This window comes from Convolutriloba macropyga, unplaced genomic scaffold (assembly GCF_964194025.1).
Source record: "Convolutriloba macropyga unplaced genomic scaffold, txConMacr16.3 SCAFFOLD_554, whole genome shotgun sequence".
NCBI lineage: Eukaryota > Metazoa > Xenacoelomorpha > Acoela > Convolutidae > Convolutriloba > Convolutriloba macropyga.
The window spans coordinates 85,127-102,500 of NW_027452583.1; the positions used below are offsets into that span (position 1 = coordinate 85,127).

A 17,374-nucleotide genomic window follows, 5' to 3' on the forward strand; every position below is an offset into this window, starting at 1 on the left:
ATTTTTTTGTTCAAACTGACCTTAAACTTGGAATCTACAATCTAAGCAAGGAAGTTCGGTAATGTGCGTTTGCGTATAACGTTTTGACCCCGCTCATCCGCATTTTTGACTTAATGGTCTACCAAAGGAGGAGATAGAAAACTTTCGAAAGTTCACATATTTTCAACAAACCACTAATTGAATAAAGTAATGCTGGTTTAGAGGGCAGAAGAAAGCTGCTGTTAATGACTTTATGAGAAACGTATAGGTCAAATAAAACAAACATTGATTACAATGAAAACTTAATGTTTATAATTGAAAGAAAACAATAACGAAATCAAAATGGCGTCCGAAAACATCTTAAGTAAACAAATTATCCTGTTAATTACTAAAAGATATCAAACCTGTCACTAAGGAACTTCATAACAATTTGAAAAAAGCAGCAAAAAGAGTCAAATTAAACGGAAAAAATCCGTTTTTGAAAACAATTATTTTCTAAATGATAAAAACCATTGAGAATCAACTGAAAACATTGAAAAGATTCAATTATTTTTCCTGATGCATAAATGAGAAAGCGATTAGAAACTGTTAATTTAAACCACTTAAGGAAGCAATTCGGACCTGTATTTATCAAGATTATGTCGTACAAATACAAAAAAGTGATAAAGACAGGCAAAAATTTGTTTTAAAATATCAAATATTTTTGAAAGAAAATGTGATTGATACCGTTATATCTATTCAGTGAGAACATTAAATAAGTTTAATTGCGCAATCTTTCAGCGCCAATGGTACCTCACAATAGTCTGATATTGTGGCAAGAAAACAAAGAACAAACTCGAAAACTTACAGATATCCAAAATCGCAATTTTAAAAAAAAAAGTGCGAAGTATAAAAATCAGAAACAATTAGCTGAAAGAAAAACCGTTATAGAAATTGAATTTTGTCAAGTTAGAAAGAAGAAACAACCAGTATTTTCAGTGACTCAGCTATTTATTGACAGAAATATGACAACGCTCAAAAATTCATTGATTTTCTAAAACAAATGTTTCAAAAGGCATAAAAACCATGAAAACCATGAGCTGAGTACCGTTATTGAGTAATTATATTTTATTTTTGCTTCATCATCAAAAATTATTAATATTTAAATCATGTTTTCTACTGATTTCAAACTGTTTTGCGTTATTTTTTCTGTATTCATAGAAAATTATAAGCTTTATGATGCTTGTTCAACATTTTGGAGTATTTTGATTTAATCATTTAGCTGTTGTTGCTACAGATTACTGCACTAGAGAAATCAAATAGAACTAAAAGAGAAATAACTAAAGGGAGTTTCAGGTATCTTTTTAGGTACGATTGAAATAATTCAGACTTTATAGGTGCGCTCTCTTTTTTATAAAATATCTGTTCACACTTTTTTAAAATTTTTTGATTGTGAATGAGAATTCAAATTGGATTAGTGACATTTGTCCGGCTGCAGCAGCAAAGAGCGCAAAATCATAAAAGCGAGTAGTTTAAGGTGAGAGATTTTTGAAACGGTTTTGTAATTGGAGTCAGAAAGTGGTGTTTGAACAGATTTTTCAGTTTTTGAAGGCAAGTATTTTTCGTTTGCGTCAATTTGACTTCAGTTTTTGCCGTTTTTCTGGATTGTTTTAATATGACTGATATTTTTGAGAGAATTTCTTTCTCAATTGCCAATGAATCTTCTCGTTTCTTTGTTTTTATTTCGACTAACTGCAATGCCCTTAATTCGATGATCCAAAAACTCTAATGTTGTTAATTCTTCGTTTGTTAATACTTTTCAACTCTTCGAAAGACAGATAGTGTTTTATATAACTGTATAGCCTAAAAACACTGTTTGTTTTTATTGAAATATCCGGAATTTTTAGCGTTTTTTCAAACTTTTTATTGCGATGTCTCATAGACTCAGTATTGAATCGTCTCAATAGCTCTAACATGAGAAGTAATATAAACTATGTAATGATTTAACTGACATGAGTTTTTTTAGACTTTACAACTCCTTCAGAGATAGAATCAGTGTTTTTATGCTTATCCAGAATTTTAGTTTTTTTTGTTGTCCTGGTATCCGTTATGACAGCAATCAATAGCTCTCTGATGAGATATAAGTAGCTTTTTTATTTCAATTCATGTCAAACGTAGTTACAAAATTGACCCTTCTTTTTTATTGAAAAAAAAAACAATATTGATTTTTCGAGTTTTCTCGTATTTGATTTTCGTTTTGTTATTTGCCATTCAATTGATTTGATGATATGTTTTTGTGGCTCTCGAATGAGGCATTATACAAACTATTTAACAGTTTCCTTTCATATCTAAAAGTTTTAACCACTTTGCAGAAAGTTGTGTTAAAAAAACCCTCAAATTGCGAGTCTTATCAAGTTTTGTAGGTCTATTGCAGTCCTGTCACCTAGTCCCATTAGTGGCATGTCTCACTGGCTTCCTATTGAGGCAAAAATGAAACCACTTAATAGTTCTAATTCCTATCAAACTTTTTAAGCAATTTTGACAAAATATATTCAAAAAGCGACTGTTCTTTTTAGAGTTTGGTGTACGTTTGTAGTGCTTTTTGTTTTTCTAACCAGCCCAGTAAATGAAAAATCTTGATTTTTTAAAACAGCCTCTGTTATCTTAGTGAATTTTAAAAGTATATATAACGACTCTAATGGCTTTATAACTATATTCTTTTAATACAATTATTAGTGTTTTTTGTTAGATTTTCCTGTATTTGTTTTTTGTTATATATGCCCGTATTTGTAAGATTTGCCCGTATTTGCTCGTTTTTGCTGATTTTGTCCGCGAAATAAATTTTTCGAATGAAAAGTCTCCTAGGCCCCTAGTGAGGCATAGTTTACTCTAGTTAAAAATTTTATTCACATGTAACGCTTTTAAAGATTCTGACTTTGATTTCTGTTAGTTTTTAATGCTGGTTCTTTTTTTGCTTTAGTTTTAAAAATAACAGACCTCCGAGACATTGGGAATAACCAAAAAAAAAATCACGGTACATTTCTTTTCAATACAATTTTTTAAAGATTTTACCAGGTTTTCCAGTCTATTTGGTTTCTACTCTCTTTGCTTCACTTTTCACAGCTCTCATTCTTTAATCAATATGGGAAAAATTTGAGTATAATCAAAAGTTTTAATACGGAGTTAACGTTTGCCTTAGAAACAATGTTTTTCCGAGATCCGAATTCTTTTATTTTTGACGTTGCCCCTGTACCTCTGAAAAATTTTTAGTGCTACGTAATAAGCAGATGTTTTATGTTTTGATGGACATGCCATTGGACGATATTGTTATTCTTTCAACGAAATTTATGTCATTTATTTTCAAATAGTTTGGTGCATATCTAATGTCGCCAAATTTTCTACCTCTTGTCGTTTTACTCTGTCTCTCATTCTTCTCTTTCTACAAACGTTGTGTCTACGTTCTTATTATATAAACCACTCCTTAAAATCTTTATATAAGTTTCAATGACTTAATCAACCGATCTTACAGAAACAATGTATTCAAAAATATTAGGTGAGTTTGTTATAATTTATTGTTTTAGTTCGCGTTCTTATTGGTATGTTGACTATTAAAATATGTTGTTCTCTGGATGCTGACATTCAACTTTTTTTCGTTTAATTTTTTCATTCGGAATTGAAGATTTGTCTAGTCTACTTTTTTGAATTTTTTTAAATCTCGCAGATATCAGGTAATGATTTTATTAATTTTACTTCAAATTGTCATCGAACGGCTATTGTATCTAATTGGACTAACATAAATTCTACATTTACTCACACTGAAATAGGCTTGAACTTATTCATGATGTTCATTACTCGCTAAAATCAACCAAAACTTTTTGAGATGTAGTTTTCAGACCTGATGCATTAGAAAATTTACATGAGTGTTGAAGCAAACTAGCACCCTTTTGGTTTTATGAAGTAAAATTCAATTTTTGACAAAACCTTACTCCTACTTGTAATCAAATTTCAAATTCGTTTTTCAAAACGCTGATCCGCTACGCTACTGCTTTAGCGTACTTCTAAGAGTTAGATGAAAAATCATTTTAAATTTAACCGGAAACCCAATTTGTCTCAAGATATAAATCTTGAAATCTTTTTAAGTTTTTTCAACTATGAACGAGTTTGCAATTGTGTTAAAGATTAGACAGAGATAAAATATGAATGAACTATGATCTCGCAAATACTTTTTTCCACTTAAAACTAGGATGGAGTTCATCAAGTATACATGCATCTGGTAAATTATGATTTCACATTTTCCCAACTTCACTGATAAGCAAGACCACTAGCGTCGGCGATCAATGTTGCAAAAAATTATTTTCAGACTAAAGGTAGGGGATGCTAACTAACTTTTGACTTTCAGTGTTGTTGAGTGCTGATAGCGGACATTTGTATATTTCTTATTCTTAGAAAATTTGAATTTTCTTGCCGCTTTTATTAGTAATTTAATTTAGAATGATTATATGTCATTTCCTATTAAAATCAGTACTGTGTAAAATTGTCACAAGGCCGCTTGCATTTCTCATGAGGAAAGCAGGCGTCCATGCCAAGATTTTACGCCGTTCAGATTTTAATATGAATCAATGCATAATCATTATAATTTAAATAACTAAAAACGGCAGAAAACTGAGAAAAATTGTTTTATTTGCAAGTAATGTATTAATGGCAAAAGGCTGAGGTGCAAGTCCCGTAAGCAAAGTTAATGATAAGGCATGCATTGAAGCAAATTTCCCTCAAAAATGGCACAAGTCAATTATTTAAACAATTTTTCATTACCATTATTTCTCAGATCTTCCAACATCCCCTGACCCGGAATTCTCACTGAAATTCGAGTTTAATATCCCCAATGATGAAAAGTTTTTCGAAGTGCGGGTTGGTTACAACCTTCCGTGGAACAGACCAGTCGAAGGCTACTTCGTAAAATTCCTCGGCGACTACAAGAGTTACTGCTTGTCCACGCGGATCCTGCATCGTCACGATGGTGCTCTTGAAGTCAGTAGCGGCAATTACACTTCAAGGAATGGGAAATATCTCCTTAGTTTTGATAACTTTGAGACTCGCGGTGCACGAGTTATGAAGAACATTTCTGACAATTCAGACGGGCTATTTGATTTTGTCGCTAATGATCACCAAGTTGGCCCGGGTTGGCAATGGAGCTCTCTGAAAATTACGACATTTGGATTTTTGGTTCTCTACAATGAAACAACAGGCGTAGGTTCAATTTTGTCTTTTAGAAATAAGTCTAGATAAAGACTTTCTTGAAGTAAAGTCGACATTGTTGCTTATTCATTCTTTTTCATCTGTTTTACATAACAATTTTTCGTGCATAGAATTTGGCTAACGAGTATTTCATGCATAGACGATTGATTATAACAAGCCTTTTCGTTGTATGAATTTACTTTTCAAGAGAAGCAGATACCTCGAATAAATCTCGTAACTGATCGATTAAACAAATCCGACGGAACATTTTTGTAACCTAGACTCGGAAGTGCTGATATGATTGAATTAAAAAATATCCCATTTTCGATCCTCTCCAAATTAATTGAGGTTGAGGTATGGCGGCTGTAGGGTTTAACGCCCAATTCTGAGCAGGACATTGCCGCAGGCAGAGTAAAATCTGCTGATAGAGTTAATTAGGGTTTTCCTTAAAAGGCAGAATTCTAAGAGGGGCCTAACTGCACAGTATAATAAAACCTAGAATTGTAGATAGTGCAAGAACTGCTTGCATGTAAATTCTAGGTGAGTTGCATTAAAGAACAATTGACGTGCAATTACTCGGTAAACTACCCGCAGTTTATAATAAATTTTCCCATCAGAATGTGTTGTATGTTTGACAGGCTTCATTTCATCTCTCTCTGGAAGCTGGAACGAAACTGGTACTGACAAACGAAGGCAAACTTGTGTTTTATGACGGTGCATGCAGAAGTGAAAACATCAAATTCACCAGCCGAAGTTAGAATTTATAAGACGTTTTTCAAAAAAAACGAAACTTGAAAATAAAATCTTATTTAGCTAATCTGCTTTTCTTGCTTCTGAACATTTCGTATTGAAAAATTTTCTTTGTTCAAACTGACCTTAAACTTGGAATCTACAATCTAAGCAAGGAAGTTCGGTAATGTGCGTTTGCGTATAACGTTTTGACCCCGCTCATCCGCATTTTTGACTTAATGGTCTACCAAAGGAGGAGATAGAAAACTTTCGAAAGTTCACATATTTTCAACAAACCACTAATTGAATAAAGTAATGCTGGTTTAGAGGGCAGAAGAAAGCTGCTGTTAATGACTTTATGAGAAACGTATAGGTCAAATAAAACAAACATTGATTACAATGAAAACTTAATGTTTATAATTGAAAGAAAACAATAACGAAATCAAAATGGCGTCCAAAAACATCTTAAGTAAACAAATTATCCTGTTAATTACTAAAAGATATCAAACCTGTCACTAAGGAACTTCATAACAATTTGAAAAAAGCAGCAAAAAGAGTCAAATTAAACGGAAAAAATCCGTTTTTGAAAACAATTATTTTCTAAATGATAAAAACCATTGAGAATCAACTGAAAACATTGAAAAGATTCAATTATTTTTCCTGATGCATAAATGAGAAAGCGATTAGAAACTGTTAATTTAAACCACTTAAGGAAGCAATTCGGACCTGTATTTATCAAGATTATGTCGTACAAATACAAAAAAGTGATAAAGACAGGCAAAAATTTGTTTTAAAATATCAAATATTTTTGAAAGAAAATGTGATTGATACCGTTATATCTATTCAGTGAGAACATTAAATAAGTTTAATTTCGCAATCTTTCAGCGCCAATGGTACCTCACAATAGTCTGATATTGTGGCAAGAAAACAAAGAACAAACTCGAAAACTTACAGATATCCAAAATCGCAATTTTAAAAAAAAAAGTGCGAAGTATAAAAATCAGAAACAATTAGCTGAAAGAAAAACCGTTATGGAAATTGAATTTTGTCAAGTTAGAAAGAAGAAACAACCAGTATTTTCAGTGACTCAGCTATTTATTGACAGAAATATGACAACGCTCAAAAATTCATTGATTTTCTAAAACAAATGTTTCAAAAGGCATAAAAACCATGAAAACCATGAGCTGAGTACCGTTATTGAGTAATTATATTTTATTTTGGCTTCATCATCAAAAATTATTAATATTTAAATCATGTTTTCTACTGATTTCAAACTGTTTTGCGTTATTTTTTCTGTATTCATAGAAAATTATAAGCTTTATGATGCTTGTTCAACATTTTGGGGTATTTTGATTTAATCATTTAGCTGTTGTTGCTACAGATTACTGCACTAGAGAAATCAAATAGAACTAAAAGAGAAATAACTAAAGGGAGTTTCAGGTATCTTTTTAGCTACGATTGAAATAATTCAGACTTTATAGGTGCGCTCTCTTTTTTATAAAATATCTGTTCACACTTTTTTAAAATTTTTTGATTGTGAATGAGAATTCAAATTGGATTAGTGACATTTGTCCGGCTGCAGCAGCAAAGAGCGCAAAATCATAAAAGCGAGTAGTTTAAGGTGAGAGATTTTTGAAACGGTTTTGTAATTGGAGTCAGAAAGTGGTGTTTGAACAGATTTTTCAGTTTTTGAAGGCAAGTATTTTTCGTTTGCGTCAATTTGACTTCAGTTTTTGCCGTTTTTCTGGATTGTTTTAATATGATTGATATTTTTGAGAGAATTTCTTTCTCAATTGCCAATGAAGCTTCTCGTTTCTTTGTTTTTATTTCGACTAACTGCAATGCCCTTAATTCGATGATCCAAAAACTCTAATGTTGTTAATTCTTCGTTTGTTAATACTTTTCAACTCTTCGAAAGACAGATAATGTTTTATATAACTGTATAGCCTAAAAACACTGTTTGTTTTTATTGAAATATCCGGAATTTTTAGCGTTTTTTCAAACTTTTTATTGCGATGTCTCATAGACTCAGTATTGAATCGTCTCAATAGCTCTAACATGAGAAGTAATATAAACTATGTAATGATTTAACTGACATGAGTTTTTTTAGACTCTACAACTCCTTCAGAGATAGAATCAGTGTTTTTATGCTTATCCAGAATTTTAGTTTTTTTTGTTGTCCTGGTATCCGTTATGACCGCAATCAATAGCTCTCTGATGAGATATAAGTAGCTTTTTTATTTCAATTCATGTCAAACGTAGTTACAAAATTGACCCTTCTTTTTTATTGAAAAAAAAAACAATATTGATTTTTCGAGTTTTCTCGTATTTGATTTTCGTTTTGTTATTTGCCATTCAATTGATTTGATGATATGTTTTTGTGGCTCTCGAATGAGGCATTATACAAACTATTTAACAGTTTCCTTTCATATCTAAAAGTTTTAACCACTTTGCAGAAAGTTGTGTTAAAAAAACCCTCAAATTGCGAGTCTTATCAAGTTTTGTAGGTCTATTGCAGTCCTGTCACCTAGTCCCATTAGTGGCATGTCTCACTGGCTTCCTATTGAGGCAAAAATGAAACCACTTAATAGTTCTAATTCCTATCAAACTTTTTAAGCAATTTTGACAAAATATATTCAAAAAGCGACTGTTCTTTTTAGAGTTTGGTGTACGTTTGTAGTGCTTTTTGTTTTTCTAACCAGCCCAGTAAATGAAACATCTTGATTTTTTAAAACAGCCTCTGTTATCTTAGTGAATTTTAAAAGTATATATAACGACTCTAATGGCTTTATAACTATATTCTTTTAATACAATTATTAGTGTTTTTTGTTAGATTTTCCTGTATTTGTTTTTTGTTATATATGCCCGTATTTGTAAAATTTGCCCGTATTTGCTCGTTTTTGCTGATTTTGTCCGCGAAATAAATTTTTCGAATGAAAAGTCTCCTAGGCCCCTAGTGAGGCATAGTTTACTCTAGTTAAAAATTTTATTCACATGTAACGCTTTTAAAGATTCTGACTTTGATTTCTGTTAGTTTTTAATGCTGGTTCTTTTTTTGCTTTAGTTTTAAAAATAACAGACCTCCGAGACATTGGGAATAACCAAAAAAAAATCACGGTACATTTCTTTTCAATACAATTTTTTAAAGATTTTACCAAGTTTTCCAGTCTATTTGGTTTCTACTCTCTTTGCTTCACTTTTCACAGCTCTCATTCTTTAATCAATATTGGAAAAATATGAGTATAATCAAAAGTTTTAATACGGAGTTAACGTTTGCCTTAGAAACAATGTTTTTCCGAGATCCGAATTCTTTTATTTTTGACGTTGCCCCTGTACCTCTGAAAAATTTTTAGTGCTACGTAATAAGCAGATGTTTTATGTTTTGATGGACATGCCATTGGACGATATTGTTATTCTTTCAACGAAATTTATGTCATTTATTTTCAAATAGTTTGGTGCATATCTAATGTCGCCAAATTTTCTACCTCTGGTCGTTTTACTCTGTCTCTCATTCTTCTCTTTCTACAAACGTTGTGTCTACGTTCTTATTATATAAACCACTCCTTAAAATCTTTATATAAGTTTCAATGACTTAATCAACCGATCTTACAGAAACAATGTATTCAAAAATATTAGGTGAGTTTGTTATAATTTATTGTTTTAGTTCGCGTCCTTATTGGTATGTTGACTATTAAAATATGTTGTTCTCTGGATGCTGACATTCAACTTTTTTTCGTTTAATTCTTTCATTCGGAATTGAAGATTTGTCTAGTCTACTTTTTTGAATTTTTTTAAATCTCGCAGATATCAGGTAATGATTTTATTAATTTTACTTCAAATTGTCATCGAACGGCTATTGTATCTAATTGGACTAACATAAATTCTACATTTACTCACACTGAAATAGGCTTGAACTTATTCATGATGTTCATTACTCGCTAAAATCAACCAAAACTTTTTGAGATGTAGTTTTCAGACCTGATGCATTAGAAAATTTACATGAGTGTTGAAGCAAATTAGCACCCTTTTGGTTTTATGAAGTAAAATTCAATTTTTGACAAAACCTTACTCCTAGTTGTAATCAAATTTCAAATTCGTTTTTCAAAACGCTGATCCGCTACGCTACTGCTTTAGCGTACTTCTAAGAGTTAGATGAAAAATCATTTTAAATTTAACCGGAAACCCAATTTGTCTCAAGATATAAATCTTGAAATCTTTTTAAGTTTTTTCAACTATGAACGAGTTTGCAATTGTGTTAAAGATTAGACAGAGATAAAATATGAATGAACTATGATCTCGCAAATACTTTTTTCCACTTAAAACTAGGATGGAGTTCATCAAGTATACATGCATCTGGTAAATTATGATTTCACATTTTCCCAACTTCACTGATAAGCAAGACCACTAGCGTCGGCGATCAATGTTGCAAAAAAATATTTTCAGAGTAAAGGTAGGGGATGCTAACTAACTTTTGACTTTCAGTGTTGTTGAGTGCTGATAGCGGACATTTGTATATTTCTTATTCTTAGAAAATTTGAATTTTCTTGCCGCTTTTATTAGTAATTTAATTTAGAGTGATTATATGTCATTTCCTATTAAAATCAGTACTGTGTAAAATTGTCACAAGGCCGCTTGCATTTCTCATGAGAAAAGCAGGCGTCCATGCCAAGATTTTACGCCGTTCAGATTTTAATATGAATCAATGCATAATCATTATAATTTAAATAACTAAAAACGGCAGAAAACTGAGAAAAATTGTTTTATTTGCAAGTAATGTATTAATGGCAAAAGGCTGAGGTGCAAGTCCCGTAAGCAAAGTTAATGATAAGGCATGCATTGAAGCAAATTTCCCTCAAAAATGGCACAAGTCAATTATTTAAACAATTTTTCATTACCATTATTTCTCAGATCTTCCAACATCCCCTGACCCGGAATTCTCACTGAAATTCGAGTTTAATATCCCCAATGATGAAGAGTTTTTCGAAGTGCGGGTTGGTTTCAACCTTCTGTGGAACAGACCAGTCGAAGGCTACTTCGTAAAATTCCTCGGCGACTACAAGAGTTACTGCTTGTCCACGCGGATCCTGCATCGTCACGATGGTGCTCTTGAAGTCAGTAGCGGCAATTACACTTCAAGGAATGGGAAATATCTCCTTAGTTTTGATAACTTTGAGACTCGCGGTGCACGAGTTATGAAGAACATTTCTGACAATTCAGACGGGCTATTTGATTTTGTCGCTAATGATCACCAAGTTGGCCCGGGTTGGCAATGGAGCTCTCTGAAAATTACGACATTTGGATTTTTGGTTCTCTACAATGAAACAACAGGCGTAGGTTCAATTTTGTCTTTTAGAAATAAGTCTAGATAAAGACTTTCTTGAAGTAAAGTCGACATTGTTGCTTATTCATTCTTTTTCATCTGTTTTACATAACAATTTTTCGTGCATAGAATTTGGCTAACGAGTATTTCATGCATAGACGATTGATTATAACAAGCCTTTTCGTTGTATGAATTTACTTTTCAAGAGAAGCAGATACCTCGAATAAATCTCGTAACTGATCGATTAAACAAATCCGACGGAACATTTTTGTAACCTAGACTCGGAAGTGCTGATATGATTGAATTAACAAATATCCCATTTTCGATCCTCTCCAAATTAATTGAGGTTGAGGTATGGCGGCTGTAGGGTTTAACGCCCAATTCTGAGCAGGACATTGCCGCAGGCAGAGTAAAATCTGCTGATAGAGTTAATTAGGGTTTTCCTTAAAAGGCAGAATTCTAAGAGGGGCCTAACTGCACAGTATAATAAAACCTAGAATGGTAGATAGTGCAAGAACTGCTTGCATGTAAATTCTAGGTGAGTTGCATTAAAGAACAATTGACGTGCAATTACTCGGTAAACTACCCGCAGTTTATAATAAATTTTCCCATCAGAATGTGTTGTATGTTTGACAGGCTTCATTTCATCTCTCTCTGGAAGCTGGAACGAAACTGGTACTGACAAACGAAGGCAAACTTGTGTTTTATGACGGTGCATGCAGAAGTGAAAACATCAAATTCACCAGCCGAAGTTAGAATTTATAAGACATTTTTCAAAAAAAAAACGAAACTTGAAAATAAAATCTTATTTAGCTAATCTGCTTTTCTTGCTTCTGAACATTTCGTATTGAAAAATTTTCTTTGTTCAAACTGACCTTAAACTTGGAATCTACAATCTAAGCAAGGAAGTTCGGTAATGTGCGTTTGCGTATAACGTTTTGACCCCGCTCATCCGCATTTTTGACTTAATGGTCTACCAAAGGAGGAGATAGAAAACTTTCGAAAGTTCACATATTTTCAACAAACCACTAATTGAATAAAGTAATGCTGGTTTAGAGGGCAGAAGAAAGCTGCTGTTAATGACTTTATGAGAAACGTATAGGTCAAATAAAACAAACATTGATTACAATGAAAACTTAATGTTTATAATTGAAAGAAAACAATAACGAAATCAAAATGGCGTCCGAAAACATCTTAAGTAAACAAATTATCCTGTTAATTACTAAAAGATATCAAACCTGTCACTAAGGAACTTCATAACAATTTGAAAAAAGCAGCAAAAAGAGTCAAATTAAACGGAAAAAATCCGTTTTTGAAAACAATTATTTTCTAAATGATAAAAACCATTGAGAATCAACTGAAAACATTGAAAAGATTCAATTAATTTTCCTGATGCATAAATGAGAAAGCGATTAGAAACTGTTAATTTAAACCACTTAAAGAAGCAATTCGGACCTGTATTCATCAAGATTATGTCGTACAAATACAAAAAAGTGATAAAGACAGGCAAAAATTTGTTTTAAAATATCAAATATTTTTGAAAGAAAATGTGATTGATACCGTTATATCTATTCAGTGAGAACATTAAATAAGTTTAATTGCGCAATCTTTCAGCGCCAATGGTACCTCACAATAGTCTGATATTGTGGCAAGAAAACAAAGAACAAACTCGAAAACTTACAGATATCCAAAATCGCAATTTTAAAAAAAAAAGTGCGAAGTATAAAAATCAGAAACAATTAGCTGAAAGAAAAACCGTTATAGAAATTGAATTTTGTCAAGTTAGAAGGAAGAAACAACCAGTATTTTCAGTGACTCAGCTATTTATTGACAGAAATATGACAACGCTCAAAAATTCATTGATTTTCTAAAACAAATGTTTCAAAAGGCATAAAAACCATGAACACTCACCTAATAACAAAAACAGATCAAATTTCAACACCATAGAAATCCAAATCGACATGCTGTTAGTGAGACTAAGTCTAAAATTACAAAAAAAACCAAAAAATTTGGACAGAAATAACAGGTTTATTAGAGACGCTTTTAAAACATTAAAAGCTAGAGTAAAGAAACACTTATCATTTTATTTTTTGATTTGGATCGCATTTGATTGTCAGCCTGTACTCTTTGTAAAATCTCAATGTGAAAAAGACAAAAATAACCTGAAAATTTGACCGACGTACAAAACTCAAAAAAGTTACTATGAAAACATTGTCTTAGCCCTAAGGTATTCAATGAGAAAATTTAACCAACAGAGAAATAATATTTAGTTAACAAAAGACTGATAATTACCATCTATAATGAGACCAAGTCATTTGATGACAAAAATCAGGAACAAAAAAATTAAAAACCTTTTTTTAAAGAAATTTTTCATCTGAAAGCCAGTAAAACCATTAGCTATAAATTGAAAAAGTTAAAATGGTTAATTTACAACAAAGAAAGAGACCTTTCATACTCAAAAATTTTTTGAATGATTACAAGAAGAACAACAAACACGCAAAATTAAATAGTCCTTTATATTTTATGAGAGTACGGCGTTGCAGCCGTCAAAATAAAAAAACATTAAAAATTTTGAGCAACCTCGATACGTCAATTATTTGTCAATAATTCGTCAAGCAAGCAAAAATCAATCTCAAATTTCCATATAGATTTGTAAAACACAATTTTTTTTTGAAAACTCGTAATAGCAAAGCCAAGAAACCATTTGTTAGAAGGGAAACCATTTTTGAAATTTATTACTTATCCACATGGAGAGAAAGATTGAATTCTCTGTGCTGGGACTGAGCTACATGTTAACAGAAGTATGGTAAAAAGCTTGTTTCAAAATTTCAAATATAATTTCTTGAAACAAATTATTGCAAAATCTTAAGAGTTTTTGGGTATCAATTGAAAACACAGTACTTTACTTGCAACAAATAAGCCATCGAATTAGATTTTTTGGCTAGTGAGCTCAAATCGAGAGACTGCCAAGAGATTAAAAAGAAGAGGCAAAAGACAAGAATCCATTTTAAGTTTTTAAAAACAAATTGTCAGAGCCTTGAAAGTCACGGGCTCACAACCGGAGGCCAATTTGTTATGCTCAATGGAAGTCATTTATATGTAAATGGGTTTTGCGTTACTTGACTCTTGAATTGAAATCATTTTTTCACCAAATGAATAAAAAAAACAAAGATTGGAAAATTATTTTGAAGAAAAATGAATGCGCCCTAAATCAGTCCAAACAATTTTCGATTGTGGGTTTTCATGAAGTATTGAAATAAACCATACAAGAGCTGCGCATCTAACTCTTTTTCATAAATGGTTCAAATATTTGCGAAGTTGTTTTTTGGCAAAAGAAACATTTCAATACATCAAAAAATTGATGCATTTTAGATACATATAGAGTTGAATTAGCAAAAACGGGCAATAGTTTGGTTCAGGTAAAAACTTTCTGTGAACGAAAACAAAGTTAGTTTTTTTTGCAGTCTACAAGTTTTGCGCTAGCAGTTTTTAGGTATCAACTTCCGGTTAACTTAATCAAAACGGGATAAAAGGGATGAAACACTCAATTCAAAAAATTTAGCCGAATTGTAGCAAAGAACTCCGATCAAAACGTTCAACAATCTTTCTCTGTCTTTAGAGGTGAAACCAATAACGCTATCGATAACAATTTTTACAAAGTTTGGCAAAGTTAACAGAAATATTGGGCAAAAATGATTGGAAACGTAAGCAAAAATTAACCGAAATTGGTCTATTATTCAGAAACTTTTAAACCTCGAAAAGTCCCCGGAAAAAAGAAGTTCGCAATCCTCTACGACTAATATATCGATCGGCCTAAATTGACTGAACAAAAAACCTTTTGATTTTATAATTCCTCCCTTGAACTAAAGTATGGTGGGAACAATTTGTTTGAGGACACAATAAATTGAGGCGGAAATCAGTATTCGAGTCTTTTGAATGAAATATGTTGTGAGTTTCGGCAAACGCAGCATAGAGTCAGAATTCAATGAACTCACTGAAACCTTAAAAAACCCTGAAAAAAAGAAACTCAATATCGCTCCGCAGGCAAAACAATCAAAGGCTCTCTCAAAAATTAGAGTAATTATAGAGAGCAAGAATCAGCTGTAGTCTGCCACAACTATAAATCCGACTAAAATGAAGCCCTTTTATTATTAAGTTACTCAATTTTCTCAAACATAATTGTAAGATTTTATTTAGTTGTTCAGAATCTTCACAAAACTTTTATTTGTACTGCGTAAAGAAAGAGTTGGCTTGCTATATTTTCAGAGAACTTTCAGAGAACCTTTGCCACCATCATCCCCTACTCAATGTTCTTTGAATATCAATAAAAACCCAGTTTCTATGTCTCCCGTCAAAAGTTACTCACAGGAACAAACCACTAGCAGTTCAGTAACAAACGTTATGTCAGACACTTCAACTGGTTTAACACAGCAGATAAATGAACTGACAAATCTCGTTTCTTGATTCCAGTTGGAACTATTCTTTTTTATCCCGACAGAAAAGATAACTTATATAAAGTCTCTATCTTGGAGCACGACTTGGTCAGGTCCAATTTGAAGTACTTGCAATGGGGTCCAAACTACGATGAATTTTAAAAAAAAAGTGCGAAGTATAAAAATCAGAAACAATTAGCTGAAAGAAAAACCGTTATAGAAATTGAATTTTGTCAAGTTAGAAGGAAGAAACAACCAGTATTTTCAGTGACTCAGCTATTTATTGACAGAAATATGACAACGCTCAAAAATTCACTGATTTTCTAAAACAAATGTTTCAAAAGGCATAAAAACCATGAACACTCACCTAATAACAAAAACAGATCAAATTTCAACACCATAGAAATCCAAATCGACATGCTGTTAGTGAGACTAAGTCTAAAATTACAAAAAAACAAAAAGTTTGGACAGAAATAACAGGTTTTTTAGAGACGCTTTTAAAACATTAAAAGCTAGAGTAAAGAAACACTTATCATTTTATTTTTTGATTTGGATCGCATTTGATTGTCAGCCTGTACTCTTTGTAAAATCTCAATGTGAAAAAGACAAAAATAACCTGAAAATTTGACCGACGTACAAAACTCAAAAAAGTTACTATGAAAACATTGTCTTAGCCCTAAGGTATTCAATGAGAAAATTTAACCAACAGAGAAATAATATTTAGTTAACAAAAGACTGATAATTACCATCTATAATGAGACCAAGTCATTTGATGACAAAAATCAGGAACAGAAAAAAATTAAAAACCTTTTTTTAAAGAAATTTTTCATCTGAAAGCCAGTAAAACCATTAGCTATAAATTGAAAAAGTTAAAATGGTTAATTTACAACAAAGAAAGAGACCTTTCATACTCAAAAATTTTTTGAATGATTACAAAAAGAACAACAAACACGCAAAATTAAATAGTCCTTTAAATTTTATGAGAGATCGGTGTTGCAGCCGTCAAAATAAAAAAACATTAAAAATTTTGAGCAACCTCGATACGTCAATTATTTGTCAATAATTCGTCAAGCAAGCAAAAATCAATCTCAAATTTCCATATAGATTTGTAAAACACAATTTTTTTTTGAAAACTCGTAATAGCAAAGCCAAGAAACCATTTGTTAGAAAGGAAACCATTTTTGAAATTTATTACTAATCCACATGGAGAGAAAGATTGAATTCTCTGTGCTGGGACTGAGCTACATGTTAACAGAAGTATGGTAAAAAGCTTGTTTCAAAATTTCAAATATAATTTCTTGAAACAAATTATTGCAAAATCATAAGAGTTTTTGGGTATCAATTGAAAACACAGTACTTTACTTGCAACAAATAAGCCAGCGAATTAGATTTTTTGGCTAGTGAGCTCAAATCGAGAGACTGCCAAGAGATTAAAAAGAAGAGGCAAAAGACAAGAATCCATTTTAAGTTTTTAAAAACAAATTGTCAGAGCCTTGAAAGTCACGGGCTCACAACCGGAGGCCAATTTGTTATGCTCAATGGAAGTCATTTATATGTAAATGGGTTTTGCGTTACTTGACTCTTGACAGTTAATTATACAATCAGCTGTAGTCTGCCACAACTATAAATCCGACTAAAATGAAGCCCTTTTATTATTAAGTTACTCGATTTTCTCAAACATAATTGTAAGATTTTATTT

At 31.7% G+C, this 17,374-nt stretch overlaps 1 protein-coding gene across 1 annotated transcript in view; it reads left to right on the plus strand.

Annotated features, from left to right (window-relative positions):
• LOC142357636 (uncharacterized) overlaps window positions 1–17,374 on the plus strand; it is a 63,249-nt gene that overhangs the window by 43,896 nt on the left and 1,979 nt on the right. Inside the window, exons 16-18 of the mRNA XM_075409184.1 lie at window positions 4,784–4,986; window positions 5,832–5,946; window positions 10,831–11,033. Coding sequence (XP_075265299.1) covers window positions 4,784–4,986; window positions 5,832–5,946; window positions 10,831–11,033 — 521 coding nt within the window. The remainder of the gene's footprint in view (window positions 1–4,783; window positions 4,987–5,831; window positions 5,947–10,830; window positions 11,034–17,374) is intronic.